Here is a 15,999-nt window from a genome sequence, read left to right on the forward strand (position 1 = left end):
CCTAATCTTAAAAGTAGAGATAGTGTCTGTCTCCCAAATCCAAACTGGAAGCTGGTTCCACAGAAGAGGGGCCTGAAAACTGAAGGCTCTCCCTCCCATTCTACTCTTAAATACTCTAGGAACAACAAGTAGGCCTGCAGTGTGAGAGGGGCAGTTTTGTAGGAATGGGGTCTAAAAGACACGTTGACGGTTTGGAGGAAGTGATTATTGAAGTTAACTCAGAAAGATCAATTGGAGAAAAAGAGTCTAACTTAACATCAATGGTACTAAAAGTAGCTGTAGATAATATTACATCTGTGGGATGATTATTGGTAATTTTTTCTCTAATGATAAAAATTTTATTTGTGAAGAAGTTCATGAAGTCATTACTAGTTAACGTTAAAGGGATGGTTGGCTCAAAAGAGCTTTTTGTCAGCCTGGCTACAGTCCTGAAGAGAAACCTGGGGTTGTTCTTATTTTCTTCAATCAGTGACGTAAGTGTCAGTAAGATAGGGCTTTCTTATAAAGCAACAAACTATTTCTCCAGGCTAAATGATGATCCTCTAAATTTGTGACACGCCATTTCCTCTCCAGCTTACGAGTCATCTGCTTTAGGCTACGTGTTTGAGAATTATACCACGGGGTCAGGTACTTCTGATTTTAGACCTTAGTTTTCACAGGAGCTACAGTATCCAGAGTCATACATAGTGAGGAGGTAAAATTATTAACACGATAATCGACCTCTGTTGGGGTAGCGTTCAGATAGCTGCTCTGCTCTATGAGCATTGAAGATGATAACAGTGGGTGGATTATATTCTTAAACTTAGTTACAGCGCTTTCAGAAAGACATCTACTGTGATGAAGTCTACTCCCCACTGCTGTGTAATCAATTATTGTAAATGTAAATGGTGTCCTATGTGCAGAAGCTAACAGGAAGTAAAGGTCTAAGACTTTAGTTCATTTCAGGTGATCCACAAATAGCCAGAAACAAAGTTTTTTTTCAGCTGTTTCTCTTTATTATTATTTTTCATCCTCATGTTATTGCTGTTAAGCTCCCTGCCACGTGTAATGTTGGGAAAAGCCTGATTTCTGTGTTTTGCCTGTACACCTGCAACTTTACACTCCCCCCATGTGACCTTGTGTGCTTTACCCCTCATTTCCATTTATATTCACTTTTACTCGCAGAAGGTGGCACTTTATTCGACACCATTAACAAGGCAACAGAAACCTTATAAACGTGAAGTTAAACAGATCCTGCTTTTCATCGTCCGTTGTTCCAATTATTATCTCTAGCATTTTCTTCAACATTTTATGATTTCATTTATAAAATGTCAGACATTTAAAGTAACTCAGTTTATTGAATTTTTCAATCTGGTTTGATCTATGGTGGTACATTTTGGCATTTTCATTTCAACTTCATACAATTATTTCTTTTATAACTAAACTGTTGGGATGAGAGTGCAGTTTGATTCACTTTAAACTACTCGAGGTCATTTTCTCTCAATTGAATGGCAACAATGTTCCCACCGTTTAGGTTAATTCACCCTGAAAACGAAAGCAGATTTGTTGGGTATTCAAGATTTGACAAAGATAGAAGCAAAGAAGAGATAATCCATCTGCCAAGCTGTCTTTCTCCAAGGTCCTCTCTGATTCCCCAATTATCTTCCCATTCAGTATCTTGTAACAGACTCCCCACTCAGACAGGCGCAATCCATTACTTTCACGGTCATTAGCTTCATGTCGAGTTTCTCAAAAAGAAAATGCTTTTAATTCAAAAATCCCCTTTGGTTTTAAAGGATTGCATCCAAAACAAATCAATTGAATACACGGAATACCTGCAGACATTCCACTCATTTTCCCAGCAGTGCTTTAAGGCCCACGAAATGCAAGTAAGAAAAAAAAACATTCTAAAACCCACTAACCTCTGAGAGTACAAAAATATAATGCACAGCACTACACAGCTGTGCGCAGACCCTAACACATCATTTTCCATTTTTACTGACTTTCTTGTTCTTTTCTTTCCACCCACCATTAACCGTCGGGTGCTCCTGCAGAAATCGAGGCTTCTCCCAACATCAAAATCACAAGCATTTGCATGGTCATCGTGTATCTTTAGTTTGTACCACAGTGAACCATCATACAAAATAATCTTTAACGTCGACTACTAGCAAAAATAAAACGTGTTCCCTCGTTGGCTTTGAATTCTACGCTAAATTGACTTTAACAGTGCAAGAGGTGCTACATGTATTCTGCTAAACATTCTAGTCACTAAAAAGTAAATTAGCTCATTATTTTATTACAAAAATACTAAATCTGTCCACAGGCTAATCATCTGTACAATAGAGTACTTTCCAGGAACTGGTATCAGCTACTGTGTGCCTGTACTGTGTCACAAGTGGGTGGAACGATTAAAGGCCCTGAAATAGAGCCCAGTGCAAACATAGGAGGGTCTGATAGTAAATATTAGATTAAAAGCTGATTGCAGAAGATGATAGAAGTTTTCCAGGAGATCAATAGCTCCTAGCTCCGCTGAGGGGCGTTAGGGTCTTCTTGGCTGCTCTCCAGCAGCTCATCCTCAGAAAAGCTGATGTGAAGGCAGGTATCATTCATCGGGGAGGAGAAGGGTAGCGGGTGGCCACAAGTGTCCGACTGTGAAGTGAGGGTGGGGGCTTCAGTGGGATACGACTCAGCGGCTGAGAGAACGGTTTCCCCCCTCTCCTCCACGGGACTGTTACAGCCGCTGGAGGCTGTTAAAAATGTCCCACGGTCCCCGAACAGGTCGTCGTCGTCACGCAGGGGCGACAGCAGGGACTTGGTTTCGGAGCGCACGCCCGAGTCCTCGCTGGTGGAGCAGGAGCTGCTCTCGCCGTTGCTCAGGGAGTGGAAGTCACCGGATGACAGCGAGCTGGGGGTGATGTCAGGGAACGAGACGCTGCTGCTGCGGCTGGGGGCTGCGTCGTTAGAGGTGACCTCTGCGGGCGTGGGCGCAGCTGCGACCTCTGACCCTGGAGACAATGTCCTGCTAGCTCTCTTGCGGTTCACGGAAGGTGGAGGAGGGTCGAGTTTGGGGATTATCTGCCTGCACCTGTCGGTGAGAAAACAGAGGCACCGGTTAGTGAAGCCTTCAACCGGCTAACATGTTTAGAAATTCACAGTAGATTCATGAGCACATTTTCTGTTGTTTTTTATTTTTTTGCTTATTTATATTCAGCATCATTTTCTATTTTATTAGTAGAAGAATGCACCTCGAGCCAGTTTTGCTCCATCAGTCACATTATACTCCATTAACCTGAGTGCACTGTGGTGTAAGCTGCTAATACACGACACAGTGACTCTGTCTCTGGCTCCCTGTTGTTCCGGCTGTCTAGGAACTTATCTACGTCCCACAGCTTCTCTGCTGGGGAAACGGAGGGACGGGCGAAGAAAAAGAGCCAAAGACTGCGGGAGGGTAAGCGTAAAGATGCAAGGAAAAAGCTGCAGGCTTTCCCCCAACACGCAAACCAGAAATAGCTACATTGCTCACTCTGATTTCACCACCATAACATCATGACAAGCACCAGTGCTCACAACCACACTCAATTATAGGCATTCTCTTGGAAAATGATTCCTGACAAACACCCGATAACAAGCCTCACTTCCTCCCCGACTCCTCCCATTTACATTATAACTGTGGCTGCTAACTTCGTTCCCCCGAGAAATCTGGTCCGTGGTTGAATCCTGGGCTGAGTAATGAACTTATGTGACCTAATGATGTATTTACCGTCTCCACACGAGGATGATGATGACAGCTACGGTAATGATGGGGAAAACATCTCCTGAGATAATTATCCGCCATTTCCTACACTAACAAATGGAGCAGCACAACGTAGCACAGGAAGGTAAAAGTCAACCTGAACTCCACTGACTCCAAAGGCACAGGGGGGTATCATTAGTTAGCCAGTGTAGCTGTGGGGATTGCAATGCAGATGAAGAAAAATGTAGCAATGAAAGGGCCGGCATTCAAAGGTTGTGGTTCCCTGAGAATGGAGCCGACTGCTTTAGGATCCCTCGACTTTTCCTCAAAGGACAGCATGTGGTAACTTTTTTATTTTCAGTTAAATGTATTGGAAACTGTTTTTATGGACTGACGCAAAATGTGGCACCTGCATCAACGGTGGCCACAGGCTGAGTTTTAATGAGGTTAGCAGGTTAACATTTGTGGTTTTTCATGAAATGATGTTAAGAAAGTTTTGGTGGAGACATTCATGTTTATACTCAAAGTAGCACACATAGTAAGCCCTAAAGGCAAATTAATCCACTTGATTCTTACTCATATTTAGCTTCTTTTTGGGCTGATAGGTTCACTGTTCACGCACAATCTGCTCAGTTAACGGTTTGACTCTGTAGCAGGTTTAAATGGTGTTATTTTTAAAGTGCTGCCAAGTTGTGGCTTGGATTCCAGCTGGATTGAGCATCAGGCTATTTTCTTTTCCTCTACTTTCTGTCACTATTTTAATTTAGCACTACTCTGGAAGACCAGGACATACAACTGGGATTAGGGTTGTCAACAGAACCGATACTGCTGATATCTTTCAATACCAAAATTCTGAAAATGTGACAGTACTTTTGTGTTTTTGCCTTAAGTACTGTAGCAGGCCTTTGTACTGAAGCTGTGAATCTTCTGGAACTGAACGAGATGAAATATGCCAGGAAGTGTTTTAGTTTATCTTCACTTGCTAAAGAAATAAAACACGAACACACACAAGCACAGGATAAACTACACTTGGAAGATTGTGACTAGTACAGCTGCTGTAATGGCTTTGCCACGCTCATTAATAACAAGGCTGGTATGGAAGTACTTAGTATTCGAGGTAGATGACCAACCAATTCGCCAAAGGCAAAATGTAAAAATGCTGTCATGTCATTGCAAGGGACGAGGAAATAGTTCCAATACTTTAGCGAACCACTTAAAACAATTGACATTCAACAGCATCCAAAGTTAAGTCAGCTATAGTGCTGATTGGCTAAATTAAAGTAAATTATTGCTTCAATAAATGCTTAAGCTAATATTAATGTATATAACATTACAACTTGTAATATTAACATTTTAAATGAATATGCTGCCAACACCATGTCTGTATTTTAAAGTTACAGTGTGTAAAATCTCACCACTAGATGTCAGTAGATTTCTTTACCCTTCCCAATTCAAGTGCACAATCCTAGCTATGGTGGCCACTGTTTATTTGTATTGAGTGTCAGTCTGCTAACCCTTTCTGCTGTGAGTGAAACTTCGACATTTAGCAAATAAGCTCTCATACATTATGAGAATGTAATCAAGTTGTTTATCAGAGCGAAAGCGTGATTTGTAACATAGATGAGCCTAACATTAGCTGGCATGACGTTAGCTCATAACCAGCTGTTGTTGTTGTATAAAACATGTATTATCCTTCACATCTTGAGTCTGAAGAGGTAATTTAAATTGTATTATTATGTAACATAAAAGCTTTCATTCCATATTATGTAGAGCTGCAGAGTATTAGTGATTAAACAGTAGATACTTTGACAAGAAAATACTGAAAATCGGTCACTGAACTTTAAAAATCCAATGCTCAGTTAGTCCCATTAGGTGTACAGAATACAAGATGAGCTAAGGACTGGGGTCAGACTTTTGACTGTGAAATGGCCCATAGTAGCCCACAGTGATCAAGTCGTCCAGTGCTCATTATCCTATAAAGTTGTACAAAGTAAAGTGATTATTATGAGAGTACCTGCAATGACAGTACAAACACAGTTCAAAAGAGAATATGAGTGCTTACTTCTGGTGTGTCATTTGATCAGCAATTAGATTCAGTTGATTTCACTGTGGATTTATCTTTTTTTCACAATGCAGCTGGAAAACTACTACTTCCACTACTTCTAAATTGAGGCAGGGCACAAAGACAAGCACAGTCACAATTCCCGGCTGATCTCAAGCTAACCAGCAGCAAATGACTCCTCAGCAATCTTCTACGCATCCAACTGGAATCTCATATAGGGTGTGATATTAAAGCTAGTTTCGTTGTTGTGCATCTGCCAGCTGCTTTGGATTCCACCCCAGCTCCTCCGTTAGTGCTGTGTGTGACTTAATAAATGTCATATTGGTCAGTGACTGCCACTCGGATCTGTGCTGCAGGTCTTGCTGCTGCTATGGGAGGAATGATCCCCGTTGGCCTTTCCACGTTTCATAAATGCTGATTAATGTAAATTAACTCTGATGTAAATACAGTTCTGTTTTGACTGTAGTGGTCCTGACTGAACTTTAATAATTACAAGATTTCTGATGGTTTCTTTCATAGCTGCTTGTCACACATGCAGCAGAACAGTACGTGAGACCTCTGGTGCTTTATGGCGGTGGATGGTCTTCTCAGATTCTCTCGGTAAATCAAAACATGCATGTGACAAAAACACACACTCACACTCTAAAATACCTCACAGAGCCGACTCTAACAGATCGAGTCTAAGACAGGTACATAAAGATGTGCCGCTCCTCCAGCCCTGCTCTGACAGTTTTACAGCTCAGGCCAAACCTCCACAGATAAAATAATACCACGTCTTGACAAGAACGTTTCCTCTCTTCTGGCAAAACCGGGAGAGACAAAACAATCCAACAAAAGGTGGAAAACAGAGACAAAAGTGCTGTGCATAAAACATTTGTGACTCATTGATTACCTCGATGCTAATGCGGCTTCTAAATTTGCAGAAGCACATTTGAATGTAAATAGAGGTTACGCAGTCATTAGCAGAGAAATCACTGGTGAGACCTACGCACGAGCCAGCGAACACCCACACTGTTCATCCACTGCATGCACAGCCTCATGCTTGTGCCACAGACACATGCTCCACATGCTGGTTACCATGAGTAATACTCACATAGAGGGAGGAGAAGGGGCAGAGAAGAGGAGGAAGAGGAAGAGAGGAAGGGGGCTTAGGCAGTGGCAGAGAGCTCCCCGGGCTCCCAGGGAGAAGCAGGTTGGTGCGGTAAACGATGAGAGGAATGGGGATGGGGACAGGGCGATGAAAGGCATGAGCTGGGGGGTTTAAGGCAGTGGCTGATGATATCTCATTAGGAAATGAGGGATGGTTAGAGGAAGAAGAGGATGAGCAGGAGCGGGTCCTCACACCTGTACCAAAGAGAGGCCACAATTAGACGACAGAGTCGGGGAGCTATGCATGTGGAAGGAATAACAGCTAAAAGATTTTGGATTTGAACATTTCCATCATTGGTACCCTCCGTGGTAATATCTAATACCACACAGTAGCAGACAGGAATGTAGATATTCGGTTGAGCAGCTTGGTGTGGAAGTATTTTCCCCCATTCTAAACTCAGCTTCAACAATTCAATAATAACTTCGGTGTTACATAAGGTGGAAACATGCACTTCCTTGACTAGAGCAAAGGTTTTTCCATCAGTCTGACTTGGTGCGTGGCGCTGAATACAGCTGCAAATGCCAGCAAGAGGTGAAAATCAGAGAGATAGCACATTCAAAATGCTTTGTGGAAAATATGCATTTTACAAAAGTCATCTTTAGCTGACCTGAAATCCAAAGGTAGCATTGCAAAGTACTGCATGACCTCAATTCCGTGTAAAATGTAAATAAATACACAAAGCAAAGCTCTGCAAATCTCACAAACCCATATTTTACTTGCAATATAATGTGGAAAACATAACCAATGTTTAAAATGAGAAAATGTACCAATTTAAACAAAAAATAGGGTCATTCTGACGTTGATAGTAGCAACACATCTTTAAAAAAAAGCTGTGAAGTTGGGAAGGGGCCATGGTCACCATTGTTTAGCAATAGTCTATAAACATCTGGGAACTGAAGAGACCAGGTGCTGGACTTTTGGGAGAGGGATGTTGTCCCATTCTTTTGTGATATATGAATCTAACTGCTCAACAGTCCTGGGTCTTCTTTGTCATCATTTTTATTTCATAATGGACCAAATGTTTTAAATTAGTAAAAAGTCTGGACAGCAGGCAGGGCAGCACCTGGACTTTTCAACTACAAAGCTGTGCTGTTTAATAGCTGCAGTAAGCGGTTTAGGATTGTCTATCTAAAATATGAAATGCCTTCCTTGCAAAACCTGTTTGCACCTTTCAGCACTCATGATGCTTTTGAGATGTGCAAACTGCAAATTATGCAGGCAATAATGCACCCCAATACAATCAGAGATGCAGTTTCTATTCTTTACTCCAGAGAATGCAGTGTCCATGTTTTCCATAATAATAATAATAATAATAATAATAATAATATAATAATAATAATCATTATGTGATCATGCATTTATTACTTCCAGGCTGGACTACTGCAATTCATTATTATCAGGATGTCCAAAAAACTCACTGAAAAGCCTTCAGTTAATCCAAAATGCTGCAGCAAGAGTCCTGACAGGGACTAGAAAGAGAGAGCATATTTCTCCTGTTTTGGCTTCCCTTCATTGGCTTCCTGTTAAATCCAGAATTGAATTCAAAATCCTGCTCCTCACATACAAGGTCTTAAATAATCAGGCCCCATCTTATCTTAATGACCTTGTAGTACCATATCACCCTATTAGAGCACTTCGCTCCCGCTCTGCAGGCCTACTTGTTGTTCCTAGAGTATTTAAGAGTAGAATGGGAGGGAGAGCCTTCAGTTTTCAGGCCCCTCTTCTGTGGAACCAGCTTCCAGTTTGGATTCGGGAGACAGACACTATCTCTACTTTTAAGATTAGGCTTAAAACTTTCCTTTTTGCTAAAGCATATAGTTAGGGCTGGACCAGGTGACCCTGAATCCTCCCTTAGTTATGCTGCAATAGATGTAGGCTGCCGGGGGATTCCCATGATGCATTGAGTTTTTCCTTTCCAGTCACCTTTCTCGCTCTCTATGTATTAACAGACCTCTCTGTGTTGAATCATATCTGTTATTAACCTCTGTCTCTCTTCCACAGCATGTCTTTTATCCTGTCTTCCTTCTCTCACCCCAACCGGTCGCAGCAGATGGCCGCCCCTCCCTGAGCCTGGTTCTGCCGGAGGTTTCTTCCTGTTAAAAGGGAGTTTTTCCTTCCCACTGTCGCCAAAGTGCTTGCTCATAGGGGGTCATATGATTGTTGGGTTTTTCTCTGTATCTATGAAGCGCCTTGAGGCGACTTTTGTTGTGATTTGGCGCTATATAAATAAAATTGAATTGAATTGAATTTAATTAATAATAATAATAATTTCAGTTTGTCCAACCGCAGAACAATTTTACACTTTAATTTAGTCTATTTGAAATGAGCGTTGGTTCAGAGAAGACAGCAGAATTTCTGGGCTGTGTTCACATATGGGCACTTTGTTGAATGTTAGAGCTTTAACCTCTATTTGTGGATGGCAAAATGAACTGTGTTTACAGACAAATACTTTTGGAAGTGTTCTTGAGCCCACGCAGTGACTTAAAAGACAGAATCATGCCTGTTTTTAATGCCTTGCTTCCTGAAGGCCAGAAGATATGGAAATCTAGTATTGATTTTTATCCTTCTTTCTTATGCACAGAGATTTCTCCAGATTTTCTTAGTGTTTTGACAATGTTATGTACTACTGATGATGCTTTTCTCAAATTCTTCACAATTTTACATTATTCTGAACTTTTCCACAATTTGTAGCACCAGGTTTTTGCAGACCAGTGAAACCACTGCCTGTAAAAACCATGTTACTGACCTGTTAACCTAGTTATTCCCCCCAACAGCTGTTTCTTTGTAGTGCTACTTAGTTTTCCAGCCTTTTTGGCTTTTGTCAAATTCAAAAAGCGCTAATACCATTTTACAGAATTTTGTTCGTTTATTTACATTTTCACAGCAATTCTAACATTTTTGGAATTTACTTAAAACTGAAAGGATTACAGTCATTCACTGTGATGGTAATTCTGGCACTGTAAGTTACAATACATGAAAACATGCAGTAATCTGTAAAAACTGGACAGAACACAAAACCTTGAGGCCTATCAATTGCCTTAGAACAGCAATGCAAGTCAACTACTTTAGGCATGCATAAATAATGTCATTCATAGCATATGCACCTACATTACCTCGCTTGAAAATAATTTGTGGTTAAATTAAAAACTTGCAGAGAAAACAAAAGCTGCTGGTGTAGCTACAGTAAAATATCTCCAAGCTGCTGTCGCTTTGCTGCTAGCTTTCTATATGCTACGTTAGCGATCCTGCTAGCAGCTAATGATGCATGGTTTGAACTGAAATGTGCCAGCTCTGACATCCAATCCAATCCAGTTTTTCGAGTCAGGACTGAACTGAGCTCACGACTGGACTCCATTAGATTGGATTGGTGCATTGCTACTTGGTGGCACATGATAAATCTGCAAAGTAGTGATTAATTTTCCTTCCAAAACTCAAAAATATCACAAAAACAAAATATCTTCTTAATAAAAAACTTTCCACAGACAAGTCTATTACTTGAGACATGGTTAGTAGATGGAGTACCAGTGCCTTTTCCCTGAATTTTTTACTACCAAAGATGTGTGACAGCCTTTTCACTGTCTGTTCTTGAACTAATAAATCTCACATGAAAATAAACAAACAGAGCGGAGAGAGGAGCAAAGGCTTTTTAAAACATTTATTTACAACCTAAGTACATATGACTAAATTTTTTAACCATTAAATAAAAAGGAACAAAGCAGTCAATCACGAAGAGAAAGAAGAAAAGAAGTAGGACGTGTAAACTCAAAGGGGACGCTGGGCCTTTGTAAAAGCATCTTGTTTTTCTACAGAAACTAACACTTAACCCCAGTCGAGGGTGTTGGTGAGATGTCCGTGTGGGACGTTTCAGTTTGTAGGTGGACGAACGTGAAAGTCTGCAAAACTTCAAAATTCCACTAATTTTTCTGAAAAGCAGAAACCTGCCAATTAGAGTGCCTGTCAAAGCTCATTCTTACAAACTTTCCAGCTTTGCAGACATCACATTCAGCCCAATCTCAGTCTGAAGGCACGAATGAATCTTGCTGAAAAACTGTCAAAAAACATTACAGTAACTGTTTGTGAAAAACAGCATGTAAATTCAGTGGACAGTATGGGTTCTGCCCAAATGCCTAAAACCATTATCCAGTACGCTCCCATCACATTCGTGAAATCAAATTATCAGCCGGCGAGGTCTGATAGTGCAGCTCGGAAACAGAGACCATGATGTGATGAAGCAGCAAAATGAAGAAAAGATGGAGGAGAAAGGGATATCATGAGATAGGTCAGGAAATGTGATTATGCAACATGCAGTCCTGTCGGAGAGAGTGGAAGAGAATGCAGTGTATACAGTGCAGTGTATGCCACGGGAAAGTATGACTCACTTGTGAATATAAGCTGGCTACTATATGTTTCTGTGTGAGCTCTGTGTGGGCAGGCTGCAGCTTTTAGCAGCATTGTGGCTCAAGGGATGTCAATCTTTGGTCTGTCTACCACTTTGGTCCAGGTAGAGATATCTCACTAACGTATGGATTGACTCAACATTTTGTACAAACGTCCGTGCACTCAGGAGTCTCCGCTCACTTTAGTCATCCTCTTACTCAGCTCAAAGTTGTGGCAACAAAGTGTATTTTAAGCCTACTATAACATCCTGTTTTGATCCCACTCGTGTTGTGTAAAGGTTGACTCACTACACGGCTGGCTATACACTGAACGCTATAAGCGGCAACACAAAGCACCGGGGACAGCTGGTAAACTGAAGAACACACATATGCATTTGTAGGATAATGCATGGTGATTTTGCATTAACAGTGCCAATAGATTCTGTCACTCTGCTTGACCAGTGCTAGATATGGGAGCAAGGGAGGGCGGGAGGGGGGTAAAGAAGAGATGGGAGGGAGAAGATGGCACTGGAGGACCTGTCTAGTCATTCGCAGAACATAAAATTGGGCCACTCAGGCTGTAAACATTGATCCGCTGGGGAAATCCAGAAAACAAAAGCAAATGGAAGCAATAAAATTTGCTATGCAGCGGGTGGGGGAGGGCAGACACAGGAGGAGTCTCACTGCGTCAAAGGTAATGCAAAGGAGTTTGGCAAACGGGTGGGGTGGGGGGGACACAATAACACAAAGGAGATGAAGTTTCCATTTTTCCACTGCCGCCCACACCTCCCCTCTATTTTTCCTATGCTGTAGCAAATTTACAAGATCTGGCTGGGCTACATAAGCTTCATCACATCACCTAATCTAAACAGCAAAAAAGGTCAAAACTGTTTGTTGTGTATTTCTTCTTTTTCTGCTCAGCAGTAACCATTTCATCCCTTTTGTATGTCGTTTGTGTAAGAGCCGGGCATCAAATTTCAAGATTGCTTTTTACATAAAGATGATGTCACTCAGGAGAGGACGCTAACACAAGCCAATACAGGAGGAGGATGAGGAGGAGGGTGGCAGCCAGAGAAAAGTCACTTTGGTGGTAAGTTCCTGAGCTACTTCGTCTTTTAAAATAGAAAATGTGGTGGGGCAGTGAAACAGCGGGAGCGAGAGGGCCTTGCATGCGAGCCGCACACTCCCAGAAGAATTCAATATTCAGATGGAAATGTACAGTAACAGGATGCTTCTCTTTGGAAGACGTCTGAGGTTAACCTTTGTTTTTTCTTTTGCTTATGCAAAAAAAAAAAGATAGTAGAGTTTCAGGTTGTGAATGGATGTGAGTGGGACTGGCTGGGACGAAACCACAAGCTATGAGTCTGGATAAGCACAAGCAATCTGCCAGGTCAACTTCCCATTTTCCTCCTTCACTGTTTTGAAATCATCTTAAAGATGCTCTGTAGAGCCAATTTAAGTGTGTGAATGAAAGGAAAAGGAAACTGGATAAAAAGGAAATTACTAAAAGAGTTTATCCTGACTGAGAACTCTCCTTGATCTTTTGTAGTAAAAGTTTAGAATAGGAGGGGTTTTAAGAGCATTTAAACCTAATTAAAAAGTGATTATACACAGTAGTTCTATATATGTTTCAAGGCGTGTGTGTGTGTGTGTGTGTGTGTGTGTGTGTGTGTGCACATGTGTCACTGGGCGGCATGCCAGAGAATTTAGATGCCGAGTCAAAGGTAAGGTAGTAAAAGCAATTCACAAAATAAAATGTGCAAGTGAGAAATAGAGCCTCGAGGAAGCCTGAAAAGCAAAACACATTAATAATGAATTATTGCAAGAAAACGATCACATTTACTGTCCTTATTCTCTCGATGTGTGGTTTAATGGCTTCTCAACATGAGTTTGTTTCATGAAACAGAAACACGAGGCCAGAGTTTAGAGCTGATGGAGTTTCGTGTGTTTCTCTTAAATCTCATTCCCTCTCACGAGCAACTCCAATCCCCTCTTTGTTTGTCTAACCCGAAACCTTCTCTCCCCCGTGTTCTGTAATCCCCTGACTGCAGTCACACTTTGATTAGCTGGAGGCGTTTTCTGCTGAGTCGAGCTGTTCCCCGCTAATAACACTGAAAGCTAGCGGATGTGTATGTCGCTGCGTAGCCTGGTTACCCCAAACACAAACTGACACAAGCAGCATGCATGGCCATTAAAGGAGCTTAACATTCGGGGGAAATGTTCAGCAAGTTAGACGAGGATATGTGTGCTAAATGTCAATCTATACTCCTTAGTTTAACTTAACAGGAGAAACAGCTAATGCTGTTCAGTCCAAAGTTAGCAAAACCCGCCTGCTAGCGTCGTTAAAGGTTACCAATCCAATCAACTTCTTTGAAACAAAGTTCTGCTTGTTATTACTTTTCAGTTTGTTATAATACTCCACATCCTTCACATTTAACTCTAGAATACTGGTATACAGAGTTAATGGTGACTGCAAGGTGACTAGGTCCTGTGGCTGCACACTAAGCTTAAATCCTCACCACTCTTCCACCGTGCTTGACAGTTGGAATGAGTTCCAATTTGGTTTGTTTTTCACCAAATGTGCCACTGTGCATTAAACCAAACACCCCTCCACCTGTCCAAAGGAAATTTTTGCAGAATTTAATTGCAGATTTGTTTAGGTGCAACTTTGCAAACCTAAGCCATGCTTACGCATTCTTTTTAGAGAGAAGAGGCTTTCTCTTGCCAACCCTTCCAAACAAGTCATACTTTTCCAGCGTTTTTCTAATCGTACAATCATGAACTTTAACATTTAACATGCCAACTGAGGCCTGTAGAGTCTGAGATGTAGCTCTTGGGTTTTTTTGTAGTTTCTCTGAGAATTGCACAGTCTGACCTTGGGGTGAATTTGCTCCTGGGAAGACTGGCAAGTGTGTTGAACATTTTCCACTCTTAAATAATCGTTCTCACTGTAGGATGATGGACAGCTTGTGTGGAAATGGCTTTATAACCCTTCCCAGATTGATGACAGCAACAATTGCCTCTTTGAGATCAGAGCTAATGTCCTTCCTCCTCGCCATTTCGTTAACACACACACTTGAATGCTCAAGACCGGCAAAACTGCCAAAACGTTTGCTTTTAGAGAGGTGCTCACACTTGCTGATGATGAATAAATCAAATGCATTTGATTAGCAGCACCTGGCTGCTAATTACCCTCTTAACTCCTTTAGAAGCAATGAAGGTGTAGATAAATTTTTATGCACAGCATGTGCATTTGAGCTTTTACTAATTAAATAACTACACAGTGCAATATGGCATCTGTAGTTGTTCATCTGAGGTTGAATTTTACTTTATTTTAAGTAAATTTTTGTTCTTATCTCCTGATATGTAAAACGACTGATTGACTATACAAGCCGTATTTCTCTTCTGTCATCATGGACATGTGAGATGGATGAGCAAAATCTCCACGCCCCACCACTATCTGGTGGATACATCGCTGCTGTTATTACCAACAAACAGTGCTATGTTGATCACACTGCTGTGAAGGCACAGACTCTGAACTGTTAGTGGCAGGGCTTTGCCTAGGCTAGATAGCCAAGGAATTTTCATATACCAAATTCCCCCCTCAGGCAACTGCATGTGATGTCCTCCACTCTCTGAATTCTTGTATAAAAGAATTCTCACTCTTATGTATTTGAGGAAGTGATATGAACAATTTCCCAATGCTGGGATAAGCCAATTTGTTGTTTGTAATAGCGTTACAGCAAAACAAAAATTTCCTTTAATATATATGTAATTGCGTCACTCCAGCCACCCAATATTGTCTTTTTCTTTACAATAAACACGAAGACAGCAGTCTTACTTTTCATCCATGCTGGCAGAGTTTCGGGATGTGAACGGGACAATCTCATTGCCGGAGATCTCCTTGTCTTCCACAGCGCCATTTGCTCTGATGAAGGGGTCGAGGTCATTGTTGGCTGAGGCTGGTGGTTTGACGTCGCTCTCCATGTTAAGCAGGTTGAGGTAGGACTCAGCACAGCCCACCTGGGTGGGCGACAGGGGCGAGGTTTCGAACAGCCGTGAGGGCGTGGAGGTGATGAGGTGGTCCAGGGTCTGACTGTAGTGATTCTTCAGATTTAAGGACAGGGACTTTGCTGATGCTGAAACCAAGCCACCTGATGACTGCTGGCCATCTGAGAAAAACAGAAAAAATGGGAGACAAATCAACAAGAGGTATAATGACACGAGTCACCTGTAACCAGCATGCAGACTTTTTAGAATAGTTTGTTAAGATTTCTAACTCTCATTACAGAAAAAGATCTGGTTGTGCACTGATCTCAGGCCAGCCACACCTGAGGTCAGCACGATTTTCTCTCAGCCAACACAACTGGTATAGAGGCTGACAGCTCTGCCTCTAGTTAGTTTACCCATTCTTTTAGCTGAAAAAGAATAAAGAATAAAGGCTGTTTTCACCACCTTCTCACTGAGAAGTAAGATATTGCTGAGGGGAAGTGTTTTTAATCCACTGCGCACAGTATGATTTATGCCACTGTGCGTTACACAGGAATGCGTGGGAGGGGGGATAACACAGTATGGGGTTGATGCATGGTTCTCGATTTTAATTTTCAAGCCTGTATAAAAGCGCAGTAGTCCTTTCAACGTAAAATGTCATCTGTCGGGCTGGCAGACACAGACTCCTTTTCAGTTTGGTTAAATTTCT

At 41.6% G+C, this 15,999-nt stretch overlaps 1 protein-coding gene across 1 annotated transcript in view; it reads right to left on the bottom strand.

Moving 5' to 3' along the window:
- Window positions 1–641: 641 nt before the first annotated feature.
- si:dkey-34e4.1 (carboxyl-terminal PDZ ligand of neuronal nitric oxide synthase protein) overlaps window positions 642–15,999 on the bottom strand; it is a 52,819-nt gene continuing 37,461 nt past the window's right edge. Inside the window, exons 10-11 of the mRNA XM_006796800.2 lie at window positions 15,142–15,472; window positions 642–3,064 (exon numbers count right to left, since the gene is read on the bottom strand). Coding sequence (XP_006796863.2) covers window positions 2,500–3,064; window positions 15,142–15,472 — 896 coding nt within the window. The 3' untranslated portion in view covers window positions 642–2,499. The remainder of the gene's footprint in view (window positions 3,065–15,141; window positions 15,473–15,999) is intronic.

The sequence above is a fragment of the Neolamprologus brichardi genome, chromosome 7 (genome assembly GCF_056152115.1).
Source record: "Neolamprologus brichardi isolate AB-2024 chromosome 7, ASM5615211v1, whole genome shotgun sequence".
Classification (NCBI taxonomy): domain Eukaryota; kingdom Metazoa; phylum Chordata; class Actinopteri; order Cichliformes; family Cichlidae; genus Neolamprologus; species Neolamprologus brichardi.